The sequence below is a fragment of the Sinocyclocheilus rhinocerous genome, unplaced genomic scaffold (genome assembly GCF_001515625.1).
Source record: "Sinocyclocheilus rhinocerous isolate Xijiao unplaced genomic scaffold, SAMN03320098_v1.1 scaffold541, whole genome shotgun sequence".
NCBI classification, from domain to species: domain Eukaryota; kingdom Metazoa; phylum Chordata; class Actinopteri; order Cypriniformes; family Cyprinidae; genus Sinocyclocheilus; species Sinocyclocheilus rhinocerous.
In genome coordinates this window covers 2,505,462-2,524,990 of record NW_015658519.1, presented here as the reverse complement: position 1 = coordinate 2,524,990, position 19,529 = coordinate 2,505,462, and the positions used below count along the sequence as shown (strand labels likewise).

Below are 19,529 nucleotides of genomic sequence, written 5' to 3'. Positions count from 1 at the left end.
TATGTTGGGGCGTGTTAGAACGAGCCGTTTTAGGTAGGCGTGGTTGACTCTTAACTTTTATAAAGAATATCTCTTTGGATTTGAGACTTTAGTCTTTGCAGCTTTACAGATCTTCTTTATGCACCAAGAGCTTGTAACACTCCAAAGAGAAAGGACAAATTGAAATCGCATCATATGACCCCTTTAATATGCTATCGTAGTTATGCTATCAAAAGAAAGGCTGACGCTTGCATAGTTTCCACTTCATTTATGAACCAATGACGTATCTGATGCCCTTTTGCATTGGAGTGACAGTGGAGGCGGAGCTGAAATATAAGTATTCAGCGAATTATGTATAGCGTATTGGTGTTTCATACCGTATCAGACGTCTTGTGCATCACTGAATTCTCACGACTGGACTTCTGAACTTTTGTTCATCTCACAAATGGTGGATGACATGGGGGGGGGGACATAAAGTGATCCATTTGAGTTCATCCACACTAAATATTCATTCTAAAAATGCACGAAAAGGACCAGGGATATACAACTAAATCATTAGATTTCATTAAATTAGACTTTTTTTTCTAATTGTCCCATATGACAGCATTCTCCACAAGAATAAACAAATACTTGTCAACACTTTTACTCCCAGCAGATGTGCATCAAATTATAATCAAATTATTAATGCCTTCATTATTAAGGGATTAGTGGTATCTGTTCAGCCTTCTGAATAGGATGTTCCTGTGAAGAATATCCTGTCCCATATCTGATAAATAATGGAGAGGTTCTTCAGCAGGAATGACTCAGTGTGTGGTTTAATAAATGCACTTTAATATTTGTGCCTTGTCCTCTATTTTGTAGCATGACTCAGCCAATATGAGCTACTATTTTACTAGCTCAAATACTGTATATTTATGTGTGTTTGCCAGTAGGTGGCAGTAACAGTTTGCTATCACAAGGTGGAGTATTACCAAAAATCCACATCATCAGCTGTCAATGTATGCAATATTCATGGATATCAAAGTAGGTCTACTTAATTGCTATACTTAAGTATATTGTTTTTAAATGTGGAAAAACTTTTACTTTCACCCAGGTAGGGTAAATTTGAATTTTAAATGTGTAACATTGACACAGTAACCATAACTTACCTTAAAGGCTTAGTTCACCCAAAAATGAAAATTATGTAATTTTATGAAGCTACAAGAATACTTTTTTGTGCGCAAAGAAAACAAAAATAGCAACTTTATCCAACAATTCTTCTCCTCCGCGTCACCCTCAGGCACCATTTTGGAGAGTACCACACGCATGCGTTGTTTACATGCAGGAAAAGCACAGGCATGCATCGTGATACTCTCCAAAATGGCGCCTGAGGGTGACGCAAAGAAGAATTGTTGAATAAAGTCATTGTTTTTGTTTTCTTTGCACACACAAAAAGAATTGTTGTAGCGTCATAAAATTACGGTTGAACCACTGATGTCACATGGACTATTTTAACGATGTCCATACTACCTTTCTGTGCCTTGATCATGGTTGTACCCTTGCTGTCTATGCAGGGTCAGAGAGCTCTTGGATTTCATCAAAAATATCCAAATTTGTGTTCCGAAGATGAACGTATGTCTTACAGGTTTGGAAGGACATGGTGAGTAAGACAAGCTGAATAATTACTGACAGAATTTTCATTTTTGGGTGAATTATCCCTTTAAGTTCTTCTCTAATTCTCACAGTTAGCTCAAAATGCCACAGCCTGGCTCCACAAAGGGAAGCGTATAAAAGTGAACACATCACACCGGTTCTGATTTCACTTCATTGGTTACGGGTCAAATACAGAATTGATTTTAAAGTTTTGTTATTTGTTTTGAAGTCTTTGCAGAACCAGGCACCACAGTACCTATCTGAACTACTACATTCGCCTTCACAGTTTAGATCACTCAGATCTGGGGACTCTGATCTATTATATGCTCCTAGAACTAGACTTAAAGTCAGGGGTGATCGCACTTTTGCGGTCATCAGGCCTTAAGTTATGGAATAGCCTTCTGGCTCACATCAAATCCGCCCAAACCTTGTCAAATTTTAAATTCGCCTTGAAAACGTACCTTTTTTCCGTGGCTTTCAATATCCCTTGATTCCCATCAGCATTTAATATCTTTTGATTCAAGCTTTTCTCTTCTATTTTATCTTATTTTAGGCTTTTTTTTAATCTTACTTTTATTGTTTCTCTAATGCTTTGTGTCTTTGTTGCCTGTTTCTTTTAGCCTTGTAAAGCACTTTGGTCAACACCAGTTGTTTTTGTGCTATACAAATAAACTTGTATTGTATTGTATAAGTTTAATTTCTCTGTACTTTTTTTCTGTATTACATTTTTCTTTTTCCCTTTTATTTTAATTTTCACATACACATACACATACTCGCTACCTTTTGTTTGGGGAAGGTACGATTTTTTTAATGGTTTTGAAAAATGTCTTACAAAGGCTGCACTTATGTGATCAAAAATACAGTGAAAACAGTATTATTGTAAAATATTATTACAATTTTAAATAGTTTTTTTCTAGGGTGATATATTTTAAAATGTAATTTATTCCTGTGATGCAGTGCTGAATTTTTGAATCATTATGATTTGGTGCTTAAACATTTCTTATTATCATTTCATCTTATTTTAATTGTTGAACTGCTAATATTTTTTGTGGAAACCATAATTGTTTTTCAGGATACTTTGATGAATAAAAGGTTTAATAGAACAGGATTTATTTTTGGAATATTAAAAATGTCTTAATGTCACTTTTGATCAATTAAATGCATCTTTGCTGTATGTAAGTATTCATTTCTTCAAAAAAAAAAAAAAAATTAAATTAAAATCATACTGACCCCCAAAAATTTGAACATGAGTGTGTATATGGTATATTCAAGAAACTGCATGACAATGAAGAGAACTATATAAATTAGCGAAAATAAAAACATCTAATTAAAAATGTGCTTTTAGTTAAATAAGTTGTGCTGAAGAAAGTACTAAGTATCTTACATGAGCATCGGCATCACGGAGGAAGTTGGCACAGTCATGATAGCCATTGTATTCTGTCAGATCCCCTGAAGTAAACCCATCTGAATCTCTCTCCAGTGGACTGATGTGATTATTCAGCAGCACTCGGCAGCACTGAGGGAACAAGAGATTAGGGCTGTCATTCAAAACCTCTGTGAAAGCATTTCAAACACTACTTAAACTGTATAACCCTCTGAGCGTTCGTGGTAAGGATTTGTGATTGGAACTAAAGGAACGGTGACAGACACCTCCAGTTCTCCATTCTCCGCTGCATCATGCAGGGGGGTCCCACCCCAGAGGTCTTTCAGGACTTCTGCTCCCATGAGTAAAAGACACTCCACAATGCGATGGTGGCCCTCGCAAGCGGCGAAGTGCAGTGCTGTGGCTCCATCCTTATCCTGACAGGACAGATCCAGATCTGTGAAGGAGGCCTGAAGATCCACATCAGAGACAGAGTTAGAGTTAACTCTTATATAATACTTAAATATATTCAATAAAAAGTGACTGAAGCAGCTGTAACTCACCAGCCAAACCACCAGGGCATAGTGTCCATTGTGGGCAGCTGCATGCAACACACTCATGCCATCTTTGGCCTGCACATGGACGTTTGCACCGCAGTCCTTCACCAGGTATTCAACCACATGCAGATGTCCCTCCTGACAGGCCAAATACAGTGGCGTGGCCCCAGTTCCTGTGTGGCAGTCCACACACCTGCACCAATAACACATTTTAGACATTGCATCAATAAACTAACAACATAACATACATCCCTTCTTTAACCAACATTAATTATCAAGCCACTTCAAGTTTACAGCTCATTTCAGTGAAGTGTAAAGTATGTTTACGTCAGGGGTGTTTCCTGCATGGAGGCTTCGGAGGCAGTGCCTCCTCAAAAAAAATTGGATGAGAAAAAATTTGTAGTACAAAAATAAAACAATGCCAATACTACAAAATATATAATTAAAAAGTGTATGAATCACTTGTTTTTCTAAAGAAAAAGAGGACTTTGTGAGGACTTTGCCTCCTCATTTCAGAACAGCACTGCACACTGCTGGTTAACATGCACTCATTTTTTGTCAGTCCGATTTCACATTCTTAAAGTTCTGTTTATATGTGAACCCTAAACTTTACAACCCCATTCACATATTGTTAATATGTGCATTACATGTATTCTGAACAAAACTTCAGTGCATGCACTCAGTCACCACGTTCAGAACCAAAGAAAGTCACCGCAATAATGTTACTGTATGTCATTTTTGCCTTTATAATAACTAAAAAGACACCTGACATATATGTCGGAAGCACTATTTTAGCAATTATTCAGTCTCCTCAACTGACTAGTTTGAAAGATGACAAGAAACAGAGACACGTTCTTAAAGTTGCAGTCACACTAGACATTGAGCATGCAAAATTTCTACTGACACCTACAGTCGTAATATATCACATATATATCGATTTGTCACACTCTGGCATCTTTTTTTTATGTGGCATCTTTTTAAAAACGTAATACATCCAAAATGTAAAAAGACGTACAATCTACTCTTTACTGCAGCATTGCAGTTTTAGAGGTCACGCTGATCTTCTCTTGGTCACATGTCTTCATGTGATACAAATTCACAGGTCAGATTTTCACCAAACTTGCACTTTGGAACGCAGCAAAATTCATAAAGAAAATGGAATGAAAAGTGTAGTGTGGCTGGCCCTTAAGATGTAAAATGTAAGTAAATATGTGGATCATGGCACTGCGCATGTGCAAAAAATATTTTTTGATCCGATTGAGAAAATAGTATCTCAAAGAAAACATCTTGGAGAGCTTCTTGCTGAAAGGACCTCTGTTTAATAGTCCCAGAAGGTGCTCTTTGGTTGGGTTCAAAATTATATCTATAGAAACTACGGATCCAAGGCAATTCTTCCAGTTCCAAAATGTTAAAAAGCCTTTATTCAAACATGGCTCACTCTAGAAACATTAAAAATGACTAAAACACTGCACAGACGCATTTCGGCCATCCAGCCTTCCTCAGAGTGTGTCAAGTACAAAATTAGTCACAGGTGTAGATATAATCAGCAGTGTTGCAAACTGCTTTCAATTGAAAGTAGCTAAAACTGGTAGCTAAATGTGACTAGATGACATCACAATGGCAAATTCACTGATCTATATAAAGATGAACGTAGATCAGTGGGCAAGATGAGAACTTAGATAAGGTTTGTCCAAGAAGTTGCTATATTTGTCCCTAAACTTTTGAAAAAAGTCTCAAAAGGGGTGGGGAAGTCGCTAAATCTAGCTACAAAGTAGCTAAATTGGCAACACTGTGACCCGGAACTCAGGTCTCCTAGATAACCCACTAAAGCGCTACACCCCCCAATCAGTTGCTCAGTAGAAATGGGAGAAACCAAAATAATCATTACAGGGGGGACCAATAGTATCATTAACAATTTCAAAGTATAATCAATAGTATTTTAAATCCAATTGAGTCAACCATTTATATGCTTGATTAATCCAAATATTTCACATCTACACCACCACCCCTTCCTATCCCATCAAAATTTCACTCGGCTCAAGTTCAGTCAGATAGACTGAGGTGTTTATAAGGCAGCCCTTCAATCCGATTCATCCATCAGTCCGATTTCTTATGGATTTGCATGTTAATGTAGCTAGTAGTGATGCAAAGTCCGATTCATTTCCGCGAACCGGTTCTTTTCGGACAGATCGGCTCATTGAACCGGTTCAAAAAGCCGATTCATCGGTTCCTGACGTCATCAAGCAATAACGTCTCTACGCATTTCTTTTCTAACAAGGATTATATTTACTCTTGTGGTTCTTTAAGTAATCGTTGAACGTTTATGTCTCTTTCTTTATTTTCTATCAATGCCAGAGGTATTCGTGATCTTTTGAAGAGGAAAGCTTTATTTTTGTATTGCAAAGGGAAAAGTGTAGATTTTTGTTTAATTCAGGAAACGCACGCATGTTCTTCAGATGCTGTGTTTTGGAAAAATCAGTGGGGAAAAGAGATTTGGTTGTCATATGGCAGCAACCGCTCAGCGGGGGTCGCCATTTTACAAGATAAATTTACACGGCAAATATTAAACTACGAAAAAGATGATTGTGGTAGATGGATATTGCTTGTGTTAGATAAGGATAACGAACAATTTGTAGGCTAGTCAATTGTTATGCCACTAATAACAAAGTGAACAACGAAATACTTTTTTCAAATATTTAGTCTAGGATTCAGCATTTTATTTCCATATATCCTTCAGCCCAAGTTATTTGGGGAGGAGATTTCAATACTGTGTTTAATGAAACCATTGATAGATGGCCTCCTAAAACTAGACCAGGCCCTTCTAGTGAACTGGATAATGTATGTTTAAGATTGGGTCTTATTGATGTGTGGCGATGTAAGAATCCAGACAGGGAAGAATATACTGTACATGGAGTAATAAGGACTCATCTCTTCATTCTCGTATCGACTATTGGTTAGTGTCTAATGATTTAACTAATAATGTGACCTCTGTATTGATAGAACCTTGCATAATGATGGATCATAAAGGAATATTTATAAAAAATAAATATGGTACAAGAAAAATCAGTCAAAAAACATGGGGTTGTTTCAACCCAACTTTGGGTCAAATATGGACTAACCCAACTTTTGGGTTAAAAATTTAATGTAAAAATTTAACCAAATGGCTGGGTTAGTCCATTGAAACAACCCAGCATTTTTTTAGAGTGTATTGGAAATTAAATAACAAATTGCTTGAAAATGAATGTTTAAAGGAACAAATTAAAGGTATTATTGAAAAATATAGAACAAATGCAAATTTAGAAAAATCATATGGAAGTATTGGGAATTAATGAAGTTTGATATTAGAATGGCATTTATTAATCAAGGAAAATTGGAAACAAAAATAAAAATATTAAAGGAAAAATCAATTATTGAGGATATTTTTAATTTGTGTAAAAAGAAAAAGGAATCTTTGACTGATTGTAGGTTACAAAAATTAGATTTATTGCAAATTGAATTAGATAAGATCTATGAGGATAAAACAAGAGGAGCATTTATTAGAACTAGACTTAAATGGTTAGAAAAAGGGGGAAAAAATACAAAATATTTTTTTGGCCTCGAAAAAAGAAACTATGATTTTGCCTCTATTTCGAAATTAGTGATTAACAACAAATTAGTAGATAATTCCTCAGTTATTTCGAAATATGTTGCTCAGTTTTTTAGTAATTTGTATTCACCCATATCAGCTACTTCCAACATTGATACTTTTTTAAATAGCTTGGTGAGTGATACCAAAAAAATAGACCAGAACTTTCAAAATATTTGTGATAAAGAAATAGACATTGAAGAGTTGAGAGAATGCATTAACTTATTAAAGAATAACAAATCTCCAGGCAACGACGGGCTAACCGGAGAATTTTATAAGACTTTTTCTAAAGAACTTTCACCTCTCTTATTGTTAGTATTTGTAGAAGCTATACAAAATGGTGAATTGCCTGTTTCATTAAAACAAGGAATTATAACACTGATTCCCAAACCTAATAAAGACAAGTTATTCATTGAAAATTGGAGGCCTATTAGTTTATTAAATAATGACAGTAAATTGTTTGCAATGATTTTTGCTAGAAGACTGAAGCAAGGTTTAGACAAAATAATTGATATAGAACAGTCTGGGTTTATGCAAGGCCGTCATATCAGGAATAATATTAGACTAGTCTTAGATATGATTTATTATAATCACTTTATTGAGAATGATAGTTTTATTTTATTGATTGATTTCTATAAAGCATTTGATACGGTGATTCATCAATTTATTTTCAAAGTTATTAAATTGTTTGGTTTTGGAAATATGTTTTTGAAAGCAGTTCAAACATTGTATCGTGGATGTAATAGTTCTGTCAAACTTGCTCATGGTACCTCACAAAGATTTGATATTCATCGTGGCATTAGGCAAGGATGCCCTCTCTCTCCTTTTTTATTTTTGTTAGTCACTCAGGTTTTAGCATCGCATATAAAAAGAAATCAATTTAATGGTATCACAGCTTTAGGTGTACAGATTAAACTTAGCCAGTTTGCTGATGACACTACAGTGTTTTTGAGAAACAAATTTGAAGTACCAAAAATAATTAGATATATTGAGGTGTTTCAGGCCTTAAAATTAATTTAGATAAATCTGTATTATTTCCCCTCAAAGATTGCTCCTCTTCAGAAATAGAGAATATTCCAGTTAAACATAAATTAACATATTTAGGTGTAATAATTTGTCAAAATAAAAAATATAGGAGTCAGTTAAATTTTGAACCCATTATTGAGAAAACTAAAAAGAAATTTAATTTGTGGTTAATGAGCGACATCTCAATATTTGGGATGGTATTATTGTCAAAGGCGGGAGGTATATCTAGATCTGTCTACATATCATTATCGTTAGAAGTGCCTCCCAAGATTATGAAAGATCTAGATCAGATTCTTTATAACTTTATTTGCAGAAAAAAAAACACATTATTTAAAAAAGGAGGTAATTTGTAATCCTAAAGAGCAAGGGGGACTGGAGGTCTTAGATTATAATACTCTCAATGACACTTTTAAAATTAAATGGTTGATAGAGTTTATGAAGAATAGAGAAAGTCCTTGGAATGTATTTCCTAATTATATATTTAATACTCTTGGAGGCATAGACTTTTTGTTGAAATGTAATTTTTCTGTTGATAAAATTCCTGTTAAATTGGCCGGTTTTCACAGACAAGCCCTGCTAGCATGGAAATTGATGTATAAGCACAATTTTTCACCCCACAACTATTTCATATGGAATAACAAGGACATATTATTTAAAAACAAATCTTTATTCTATCATATTGGTTCAAGGAAGGTATTCTTTTAGTAAGACAGTTAGTTAATTCCCATGGGTACTTGTTGTCGTATACTGAATTTCTTCAGAAATTCCAATTACCAGTTAAACCAAGAGAATTTGCTATTGTTTTTGACGCAATTCCAAAGAGTGTGATGTTACTTTTAAAAAACTGCATCTCAGAAGAAATCAGCATGGTTAATCCTTGTGGTAACATTTTCATTGAAAATGTCAACGTTTTAAAACAACAGTGTAGCAATAAGATTATAAGGAATGCTCTTTGTTCTGTGTCCCTACCTGCAGCAAGATTTTTTTGGTCTTCTTTATTTGGTAATATCTCTTGGGTTAAAGCATGGAAACTGCCAAATAAGTTTTGTATCAATAACAAAATTAAGGAAGTGTCTTACAAAATACTTCATCGAATTTATCCTGCTAAGCATGTTTTGGAAAGATTTAAGCTTAATATTTCGTATACCTGTGAATTTTGTGGTCAAGAAAAAGAAACTATTTTGCATATTTTTTTTCATTGTATTTACTCGAGATTATTTTGGAAGGATTTGGAATTCTATAGAACAACATTTATTTGTGTGAAAGCATATTGCTGATTATTGCCATATAATTCACTTAAGTTAATGGTGTTTGTGGTCACAGTTTCATTCGCTGATCCTTTATGTCAGATACGACTGACTGAGCAATATTGACTAGCCTACAACTCGGATAAGATCCCTAAAAGTTTCACACCTTACAGACATTGATGCACACCGGTTACTTCCTGAGAACCGGCTCAAAAGAACGATTCGTTCAAGAACCTAACATCACTAGTAGCTAGTGAGAGGTATAAGGTATATATAAGATGTACAGTAAACCCACAGGTGGGAACATGTGGCAGGCAAGTGTCTCTTCATGTATTATAGAGGACAGAGCCCAGATGGCGAGTTTGACGTGTCAGATGACCTTTCCCCAGCCTCCCTCTGATGAGCAGCAGCTCTCAAGAAATGGCAACCTGACTCTAAGCTGCTGTCTTTATGTGTACTTGTCTAAGCATGACTCAAGGTGGACTCATGTAAACACACATGACAGTCACTTGTAGCATTGGCGTATATCAGAAGCAACACAGTTCATTCAGATGGTTTGAACTGAACAAAAAAAACGATACACCTCTTTTTTATTTATATGATGCTGATCTTTAATACACTGATAAAAATGATTCTGTGGTGAAGTAAATACTACAGAAAAACAAATCAAATTTCTACATGAAAAGTTAGTTCAGGCAGTAATTTAAAAAAACAAACAAAGTAAATTCTATATTAGTACTCAATTCAAGCTTGTAGAAATTAAAGCATAAATAGCATAAAATAGCATTTTAAGTAAAACCTACTCAACTTTTCTGATACTGGTGTTCCCATCATATACTGTCATTGTGCATTGTGTATTGAAGTCTCTGTGTTCGGGTGAGGGCTGCTTTACTAATCACGTAGATATGGTTTCTAAATAATATTTATTGCATTATTTACTTAGATGTTTCTGAGTAAAACATACACTTTAAAACCATGGTTTAATGCTATATTGAATAAAATCAAAGTATTGCCATGTGAGCTTTGACTAAGTAAAAATTATGCAAACTTTTACTGGCCAAGCTGAAGTTATTTATTATCTTTGATCAATTTACTTTACTTAGGTAAGTAGATTTTAATTAATTCTATATGTTATATTAAATAAAATGATGTAATATTTACTTAATTTCTTTCTGAATGTTAAGTTCAATATAAGTAGATTTTACTCGACAATAACAGGTAAATTGTACACAGCAGGAGCAGTCAAATTTACTTTAAAATGTTAGTGCAAATAGTTTTATCTAAATAAGATTTTATCAAGTAAAAAATTATTTTTTTTCAATATATGTTTTATACCAGGGATCCTCAAATCTGGCCCACTTTCCTGCAGAGTTTAGCTCTAGCCCTAATCAAACACACCTGAGCAAGCTAATCAATGTCTTCAGGATCATTAGAAAATCACAGGTAGGTGAGTTTGATCAGGGTTGGAGCTAAACTCTGCAGCGCATTGGCCCTCCAGGGCAAGATTTCAGGAAACCTGTTTTATACTCATTTATATAAACAAATTCAATTCAATTTTTTTAGTAAACATTTACCATTTTTATCTGTTCAAGTTTGATGTTCACCCTAAATGAGATTTCAAACATCCTCATTGTTTTTTTGTGTCTTAAAGGGATAATTCAATCATTCAAAAAATTGAATTTTTGTTATTACTCATGCCATTCCAACTCTGTATGACTTTGCAGAAGACAAAAGAAGATAATCTGAAGAAAGTTGGTAACCAAATGGTTACCACTGAAAATACTGAGATATTTTTTTTCAAAATATCTTCTTTTGTGTTCCACAGAAGTAGTAAGGTCACACAGCCAGGTGTGGAACAACATGAAGGTGAGTAAATGATTTTTCCCTTTACGCTGAACTATCCCTTTAAATTGCTTAAACATAGTTATGTACTTTTTGTCAGTAATTTGCAACCAGCCACTTTTTTAAAAGAACAGTTCAATACTTGAAATTACATGAGTCCACTACTTCTTATCTTCTAACTTGACAAGCTATGGTTAAAAGTACACTGGTTATGTGAAATGTACTATGAGTTGAGTGCTTAGCTAATCAGGGATGGCGTAACTGTCTGTGAGCTTTACCTTGGGGAGTAGGACATGAGCAGTTTGAGGGAAGTGAGATCTCCACTGGCTGCAGCGTAATGGACAGGTCGAGCTCCACAAACCGTCTCTGCCTCTGTGTTTCCTCCCTCAAACAACAGCCACTGTACTGCCTCCGCATGGCCAAACCTGGCAGCCAGGTGCAGGGCCGTCGCTCCCTCGCCATCACGATCCTGTAGGCCACAGTCGGACACAAAGACGAACATTAGCATCCAGTACCCAGTTTGAAGGCGTCTGAATTATGGGGATAGTAAGTAGTGCATCACAATGACCTTTCAATATACTGATACGCTATTATACCATCAGTGATATTAATAAAAGAGGTGCTTCTTTACTCACATTGTACATCCATCATCAATGACCTGTGTAATTGACAGTAAAGGAAACTGACACAGCAGCCCATCCTCAAGAGCACCATCAATCCAGCTGTCAAATGTCATTTATCTTTCGATACATCATGGCACTCACCTCAATCCCACACTTCTTCTGTCTCAGCAGCCACTGCAGCTCCCGCACGTGCCCGGTGGCCGCAGCATCATGGGCGGCCGTGGCGCCGTTCTTCATACGAGTGTGTCAGGGGAAACAACCTTCATTCACCAGAAAATCCAGGCAGTCCAGTTGCCCGCAGCGGGCGGCGTGGGGCACGGGAGAAGCTCCCTGGGCATCTGTGAGACATCCGGACTCATGCAGGGCCCTCAGAGCCTCCGTATCCCCGTCATGAGTGGCCTGAATGGCCCTGTGGAGCACCATGCTAGACCTCGGCCAGACAGACCAGAAGTGGCAGGGGTCCTTGGGCTGTACCCAACTGTCTCTCTCGGCTCTCGCTCCCTCTCTAAAATGATACCTGAGCTTGCTGACAGATGTCCGTGGGAGAGATGAAGGGGGTGTATAAGCACTGAGACAGAAATGTAACTAGAGCCCTCATGTGAAAACATACATCTGCTTATATTCCGATATGATAACAATGTATTACTTTGAAAAGTTAGAAAGATTGTAAACGAACAAGGAAGCTGGAAGTAATTTTTGACTAAAATGTTTGTTTTTTTTAATCCTTAAATGATGCAAGTGATCATATGTTAAATGTATTTAAGATCATATATTTAGAATAGATCATTTAGATAAGAGATGCCAAAACCAGGGCTTGTGAATCATTTTTTAATCGGTTCATTTACACGAATCATCCAAATGAATTGATTCACAAGAATGAATCAGACTTTCAAATGCTATATCAGAGAAAATAAAAAGAGTTGCAGATGAATCGATTTATTATAGAATCAATCAGACTTTCCTTTTACATTGTATATGAGAGAAGACTGCATATGCGACACAACTTTTAAATAACCCTCTTTCTTTAGAAGATTATCTCTGACAAAAAAGTAATGCTTTGGTAAATCATAATTATGAGACCGTTTTTTAAAAAGGTTGAGATTATGAGATACTAAGCTATAATTAGAAGTGAAAAAGAGCCCTCATGTGATGATATACATCTGCTTATATTTGTCACAGTCTTCAGCGGGTGTGCCCAGGAGGGCCACCAGATGACTGTGTTCGGTGAGCACATGGCTTGTGTTGTGTTGTCTGTTGCCATGTGCTCTCTCCTGTCTATTGTCTTGCCCCTCCCATCTTGTTACCTCGTTATTGTTTAAGTTGCTCCACCTGTGTCTCCCTCGTTAGCCTCCTCGTTTGGTTCCTATTTATTCTCCTGGTGTCTGTCATCCTGTGCTGATCCGTCATTTCTCATTGTGTGTGTTTCGTGTCTGTATGTGTGCAGCTTTAAACCTGCCTGTCTGTTTTACCCCTTCGGGGTGGTTTGAGTTTGTTTTTGTTTCATTTTTATTATCAAAATAAATAACCATTTCTCCTGCAATTGAGTCCTCGCTTCATCTCCCCGCACGCACCGTGACAATGCTTGCATTACTCACTGAGCTCTAACATATAGTTTAAATATGCAAACATAATCTCATGATAACTATATTGGCATTCTTTCAATTTAAGTGAATGTAAATTAATATAAAATGCCTTTAAAAAAAACGTAATAATATTAAATATTATATAAAATATTAATATTATATATTTTTATGAAGAATGGGTCCGCCTCGCCACCCCTAGAGGTGGCCGAAGAGGCTGCAGCGCCCCCGGAGGTGGCTGATGAAGCTGCAGCGCTCCCGGTGGTGGCCGAAGAGGTTGCAGCGCCCCCAGAGGTGGCCGATTAAGCTGCAGCGCCCCCGGAGATGGCAGACGAAGCTGCACTGCCACCCTCTCGGAAACCCCTTCGGGGTGGTTTGAGTTTGTTTTTGTTTCATTTTTATTATTAAATAAACAACCATTTCTCCTGCACTTGAGTCCTCGCTTCATCTCCCCACACGCACCGTGACAATATTCCCAGATACTGCATTACTTTGAAAAGTTATAAGGCCATAATTGATCAAGGAAGCAGGTAGTAATTTTGGACTAAAAGGCTTATTGTTTTGTCCAAATGTATGCAAGAATGATTTATATTTTAAATTACTTTATCATTTAGATCAGAGATGCCAAAACTGGATGTTCTCTCAAGACATTATTTCCTTGGCACCTTGCTAGGAAAACACCATGTAAGAGGCTTGAATACAGATATTCTATTACAACATTTTAAATGAGAGAATTTAGATCGGAGTTGACCAAACTAGGGTCTGCGAGCCAAAGTTGGCCTGTTTTTTTTTTTTATTTATTTTTTTTATATATATAAAAAAAAAAAAAATTTATATACTTTAATAGAGATGTAATGCAGTATTTACTGTACATGCAGCCCATGGCCCTGAATCAAAGTTTTGGCCATATTAAAAAGTTGGGGCACCTCTGACTTAAACAAGAAGTCCTGACACGAGCAACATTGCGCATATTTCACATTTATTTCACACCTGACAAAGTGTTAAGTGTCCACAGACATTAGAAGACACAGGTCCAACACTCAAAGAACTTGAGCACTGAGTACACTACAGCCCATTCATTATGGTATAAAGTGGTTACAGCCAAGTGTGGTAGACCACACTTGGGTTTATATACAGAGCAAATCAACAGAAATATTGAAGCAATTACAATAGGTACACTTAGTTTATATTGAGTTCCTTCTTTTTTTAAATTTGGAATATTTGGATGGATGAAACATGTTTATTTGAAATGATGCTCGGAAAGACGTGGTAACACAAAGGATCGATTGAGAGTGAAAGAGAGACTACAAACCTTAAAAATCTTGTTTTTCTGCAATGTTGACAAAGTCTTGTTGAATGCTTTGTTTTCAGGGCACCGTGTCAATGCGAACACCACATGCTCATAAGTCGACTATGATCCTTCAATTTGGTAAAATAATACAACTGCATCTATTATCTTTATGTAAATGCTACTCTTATACTGTATGGAGGTAAATGAGATACATTCGATACATTTAATTTAAAAGCTGAATAAATATGTACAGCATGCTATCATATACATAGCATTATCAAAGACAGGAATGGATAAAAAAAACGTCAGGGCACTGGGAGGTACTGTATGACTGTCAATATTGTCCAAAACCTAAACATCTGTCTCTAATTTACATTTCAGATCCATATTCCATGTAAGAGTCCATCAAGGCATACTTATACTGCTGCTTATTAAGAAACCATTTTGAGAGGTAAAGACCAGAACTGCTGAACTCTCTCGGCTATGTTCACAACTAGATGTTGCTGCTACGATTGTGCTCTTTGGGTTGGCTGACCCATGGCACAAAACATCAATGCTCTTTCATGATATCTGTAACAGCAACATGAGCAACATGCTAAATGGCTGACTGACCAATAGTATGAGCTTAAACCAAGCCAAAAGAGAGATTCATACATGGCCTCAGGTAATGCCTCTAAGATGTAACCGTCATGACAGTTTTATATACTTTGTATACACCGTCTTCATAGTTTCAAGGCAAAGGGTGGAGCAAAAACCAGGTGTATGTGTATATGCTTACAAAATAATGAACTGTTTAGCTAAGCTAAATAAAAATTACTATATTGGTGATCACAAAATGTTTGGTAAAAGCTATCAGACTTTTTGTTACATATTGGAGCACTAAAACTCGATCTTCTCTTACAAGACTTGATCTTATTGCTGCTTCTCTGTGTAAGAGGTCTGAATACAGATATTCAATATATTATAACATGTAAGGCTGGGATGAGCTGAACATAGCAGTTACAAATGAAGAACTATGATGCAATTAAGCTATACAGAAACTTCCTGGATAATGTTATTTGAAATATGTGATGTAACCGAAATAATCGAATGTGCTCTGATGTATCTGCGTTCAGTGTAGCAATATCCGGTAATTTAGCATCACAGCTCTCCAATTTTGTGCGCAAATAATGAAAAGTTGTAAATAAAGAAAAGATTAAAGAAGCGGATTCTCTTAGCAGCAGATCACTTGTGCAAATGAACCTGGTAAATAACGCTCATTATCAAAAGTGCAAGGTGAAAAATTATTTTGTGGCACACTACAAATAGTGACCTCTTAATAAATGATGTTTATAAAACATACAATGCTTAATAAATAAGTAAACGTAAAGATGTAATGTAAAAAAGACATTACAGATGAAAATAAAAACACAAAATAAACTTCTGTATGGTAGACGTTTTGTACTTTTCCAATGCTGATTTGTGTCAAAATAATGGACATTTACCTCTTTTTTTAGTCTATTGCAATCTTCTGTCGTCCACTGCATAAAAGGTGACCTCGAAATAAGCTCTGCATCCCTTCATGAAGCACAATGATCATGACAGATCAAAACCAAGAGGCAACTACTGAAGCCCAGGTAAAAGCACTTGACATCTATTCTGCAGAAGCACACATACACAAACAGAGCGTTGAGTCGCATTTACAAATGAACTAAAAGTAGGGCCGTGTCTAAGATGCTGTTTTGCCATTCTAGCTTGTAGCTATGTTAGCGGGAAGTGCTGAATATATTTCAGTGTTGTAAATTTACACTAAATATGGCCTGACACACACACATAAACACATACACCCTGTGAAGCCAGGCCCAGAGTCTATGGTTGGCATGGACAGACTGAGATGGGAATGCTGGGATGGGCAGGCAAGAGGCAGCTGTGATGACATGGGGATAGGGCACTTATGATCACATGACCTAATTACACCACAACGGCCTGTTAGCTATCTGTTTGTTGTTTCAGCCAGAGGAAAAAAAAAAAACTCTTCACATCCTCATCTGTCCTGATTTTCTCCTGGAAAGCTTAGACCTGTGGGTAGAGAGAGAGATTAGGAGAAATTCAGCAATATCATTGATCATGACCAGTTAAAGCTGTGGTTCTCAACTGCTGAGCTGCAACCCAAAAAATGGTCCAGAGTCTGTTTTGATATCAAAGATCTTTGGTCCAATCTAACTCTATGACATTTTGGTTCAAATTATTGGTAGATAATTTGAACCAATTTAAAACACAAGAGTGTTATTTGAGTATTATTTATATAGTATTACACACACATATACATATACAGTGGGTACGGAAAGTATTCAGACCCCCTTAAATTTTTCACTGTTTGTTATATTGCAGCCATTTGCTAAAATCATTTAAGTTAAATTTTTTTCCTCATTAATGTACACACAGCACCCCATATTGACAGAAAAACACAGAATTGTTGACATTTTTGCAGATTTATTAAAAAAAAAAAACTGAAATATCACATGCTCAGTATTTAGAGTAGAAGCACCCTTCCATTGAAATACTATTATAGTTTTTGTTGAATTTTGAATCAGCTTTTGTTTTTATATTTTCATTTCAATTTTAGTTTTAATTTGAGTTCTTTTGAAATATGTGATATAACAAATAAAATCTCCCTCATCCAATGGTGAAAATATGCTGATGTATTTGCATTTAGTGTATCAATAACAGGTAATTTAGCATCACTGCTCTCTAATTTTGGGTAAAAAAAAAAAGAGAGAGAGAGTGAGTGAGAGAGAGAGAGAAATGTTATAAACAAAGAAACTTTAAGAAAGCTGATTATCTTAGCAGTGGAGCGGTTGTGCAATGAACCAAAACGAACCTTATAGCTCAGATCCTATAGCTTTTTTATTTTTCTAATATTTATATTTTATTTTGTTTCAGCTTTATTTTAATTAAATTATTTTAACAAAAACTATATGTTAGCTAACAATAACAAAACTAGTGTTCAACACAGACAGGTTGTGCTCAATGTGGTAAAATAAAATATATAAAAAAAATTTTTTTAAAGAAATTGTCTAGTTTGTTGTAACCGCAGTTTTTGTGTGGTGAAATACTGAAATAAAATAAAATAATAATTTAATTTTAAATACCTGATAGTTCCTGCCAGAAGTGGGTTGAATGCATACAGCCAGTCATGCATTTCTTTGTCATTGGCTGCTTGGAGGAGAATGTTGCGGTGCTCAGTGCACACTGCAAAAGTGTTAAGAGCCTGGAAACCAAACATCACATGGGTTAACAAAATCAGTGGACAACTATTGCTAGCAGAACACTTTCCTCAGTAATCCATCAGGATCCATCAGACCTGAAACAACAAACTGGACGCTAACCAGTCAGGTTTCAGGAGTGGCCACTCAACTGAGACTGCGTTACTGTCAGTTACGGAAGCCTTGCGAATGGCAAAAGCTGATTCCAAATCATCAGTTCTTATTCTGCTGGATATATCTGCTGCTTTTGACACTGTCAATCACCAGATCCTCCTGTCTGCCCTCTCATCACTGGGCATCACAGGGATTCCACTTCGCTGGTTAATCTACATCCCCTCCAGAAGTCTGAGATCCGCTAGTGAGCGACGCCTCGTGGTACCATCACAGAGAGGCTCAAAATCACTTTCCAGAACATTCTCGTTCACCGTTCCTGGCTGGTGGAATGATCTTCCCACCCCTATCCGGAATGCTGAATCCCTGACAATTTTCAAGCGACAGATGAAAACTCATCTCTTTAAACGCTACTGGACTTTCTTTCTCTTTATTTATTCCTTCCCTTTTCTAGCTTGTACTTATTTGAAGAATGCCTAAAACTTGGTATTTCAAGCACTTCCTGTGTCTGTTTGCCTCTTTAAGAAGAATCGCTTTATGTATTCCCCAATTGTAAGTCGCTTTGGATGGAAGCGTCGGCAAAATGACAATGTAAATGTAAATGTAATCATGTGTATGTCACTGGACGAGGTATAAATAAATGGCCTCACCCTCAGCATGGCCTGCTGATCTTCACTGTACTCCACCTGAGCAGAGGACAGGTTGATGACGGCTCTCTCCACGCAGTCTCTCTCACTGCGGTACAGGTAGACATATGGCCGCCGCACCACAATGTACCGCTTCACCCAGCCATTGGTGTGTGGCTCGAGAAAGTGTAGATAGCCTTTCTTTGACACAATGGGGCTGTAGTCAGGGAAATAGTAGATATATACCGTATTATTTACAGGGTAATCAATAACAGGATACATTAGAATGTTTAACGTTTTAAGGACAGAACATTTTCAACAGTGGTCTTGAATGTTATACTGACACCTAGTGGTGCGGATATTACCTGACTCGAATCTCCTGGATGTTCGGGATGAAGGTGCAGCTCCTGGGTTTTCTCTCTATAGGGCTGAAGGGGTCGAGATCAGGGCTAGAGGCACCAGAGTTTGCTTCAGCACCTCTGTAAAATCACATAGAACATGAAAGTCCTGTTAGTTGTAAAGTATTTGAGGTGTTCTGAGAACAGACCGTATAGGCTGATTCTAGAGAACTAGTATTTTCATATTGTTTTCATACTAACAGGAACTTTTGTTTTGTGTTGAAAATACACTGACCTGAGGTCTGGACTGTCATAGTGACCATCCACAAGTGACGGGCAGGTGGAGGAGGGTGTTAAAGTGCTCAGAAGGGAAGAAGAACTGTCTCTTAAAAGTGATGCAGACATCTCTGACAGCTAAAAAAAAAAAAAAAGAGCACCACCAGA

General features: G+C 36.5%; 2 protein-coding genes across 11 annotated transcripts in view; both read right to left on the bottom strand.

The window, feature by feature from the left end:
* Positions 1-13,059, bottom strand: part of LOC107722507 (espin-like protein) — a 21,485-nt gene extending 8,426 nt beyond the window's left edge. The window contains exons 1-5 of the mRNA XM_016530872.1: positions 12,036-13,059; positions 11,550-11,740; positions 3,538-3,724; positions 3,262-3,444; positions 2,996-3,127 (exon numbers count right to left, since the gene is read on the bottom strand). Of these exons, the coding sequence (XP_016386358.1) occupies positions 2,996-3,127; positions 3,262-3,444; positions 3,538-3,724; positions 11,550-11,740; positions 12,036-12,131 (789 nt within the window). The 5' untranslated portion in view covers positions 12,132-13,059. The remainder of the gene's footprint in view (positions 1-2,995; positions 3,128-3,261; positions 3,445-3,537; positions 3,725-11,549; positions 11,741-12,035) is intronic.
* A 1,373-nt stretch (positions 13,060-14,432) lies between these two features.
* Positions 14,433-19,529, bottom strand: part of LOC107722550 (kinesin-like protein KIF1A) — a 35,127-nt gene continuing 30,030 nt past the window's right edge. For all 10 annotated transcript variants that reach the window (XM_016530936.1, XM_016530939.1, XM_016530935.1 and 7 more), the window contains 5 exons: positions 19,381-19,499; positions 19,113-19,226; positions 18,772-18,964; positions 17,897-18,015; positions 14,433-16,823 (listed from right to left, as the gene is read on the bottom strand). In XM_016530936.1, the coding sequence (XP_016386422.1) occupies positions 16,781-16,823; positions 17,897-18,015; positions 18,772-18,964; positions 19,113-19,226; positions 19,381-19,499 (588 nt within the window). In that variant the 3' untranslated portion in view covers positions 14,433-16,780. The remainder of the gene's footprint in view (positions 16,824-17,896; positions 18,016-18,771; positions 18,965-19,112; positions 19,227-19,380; positions 19,500-19,529) is intronic.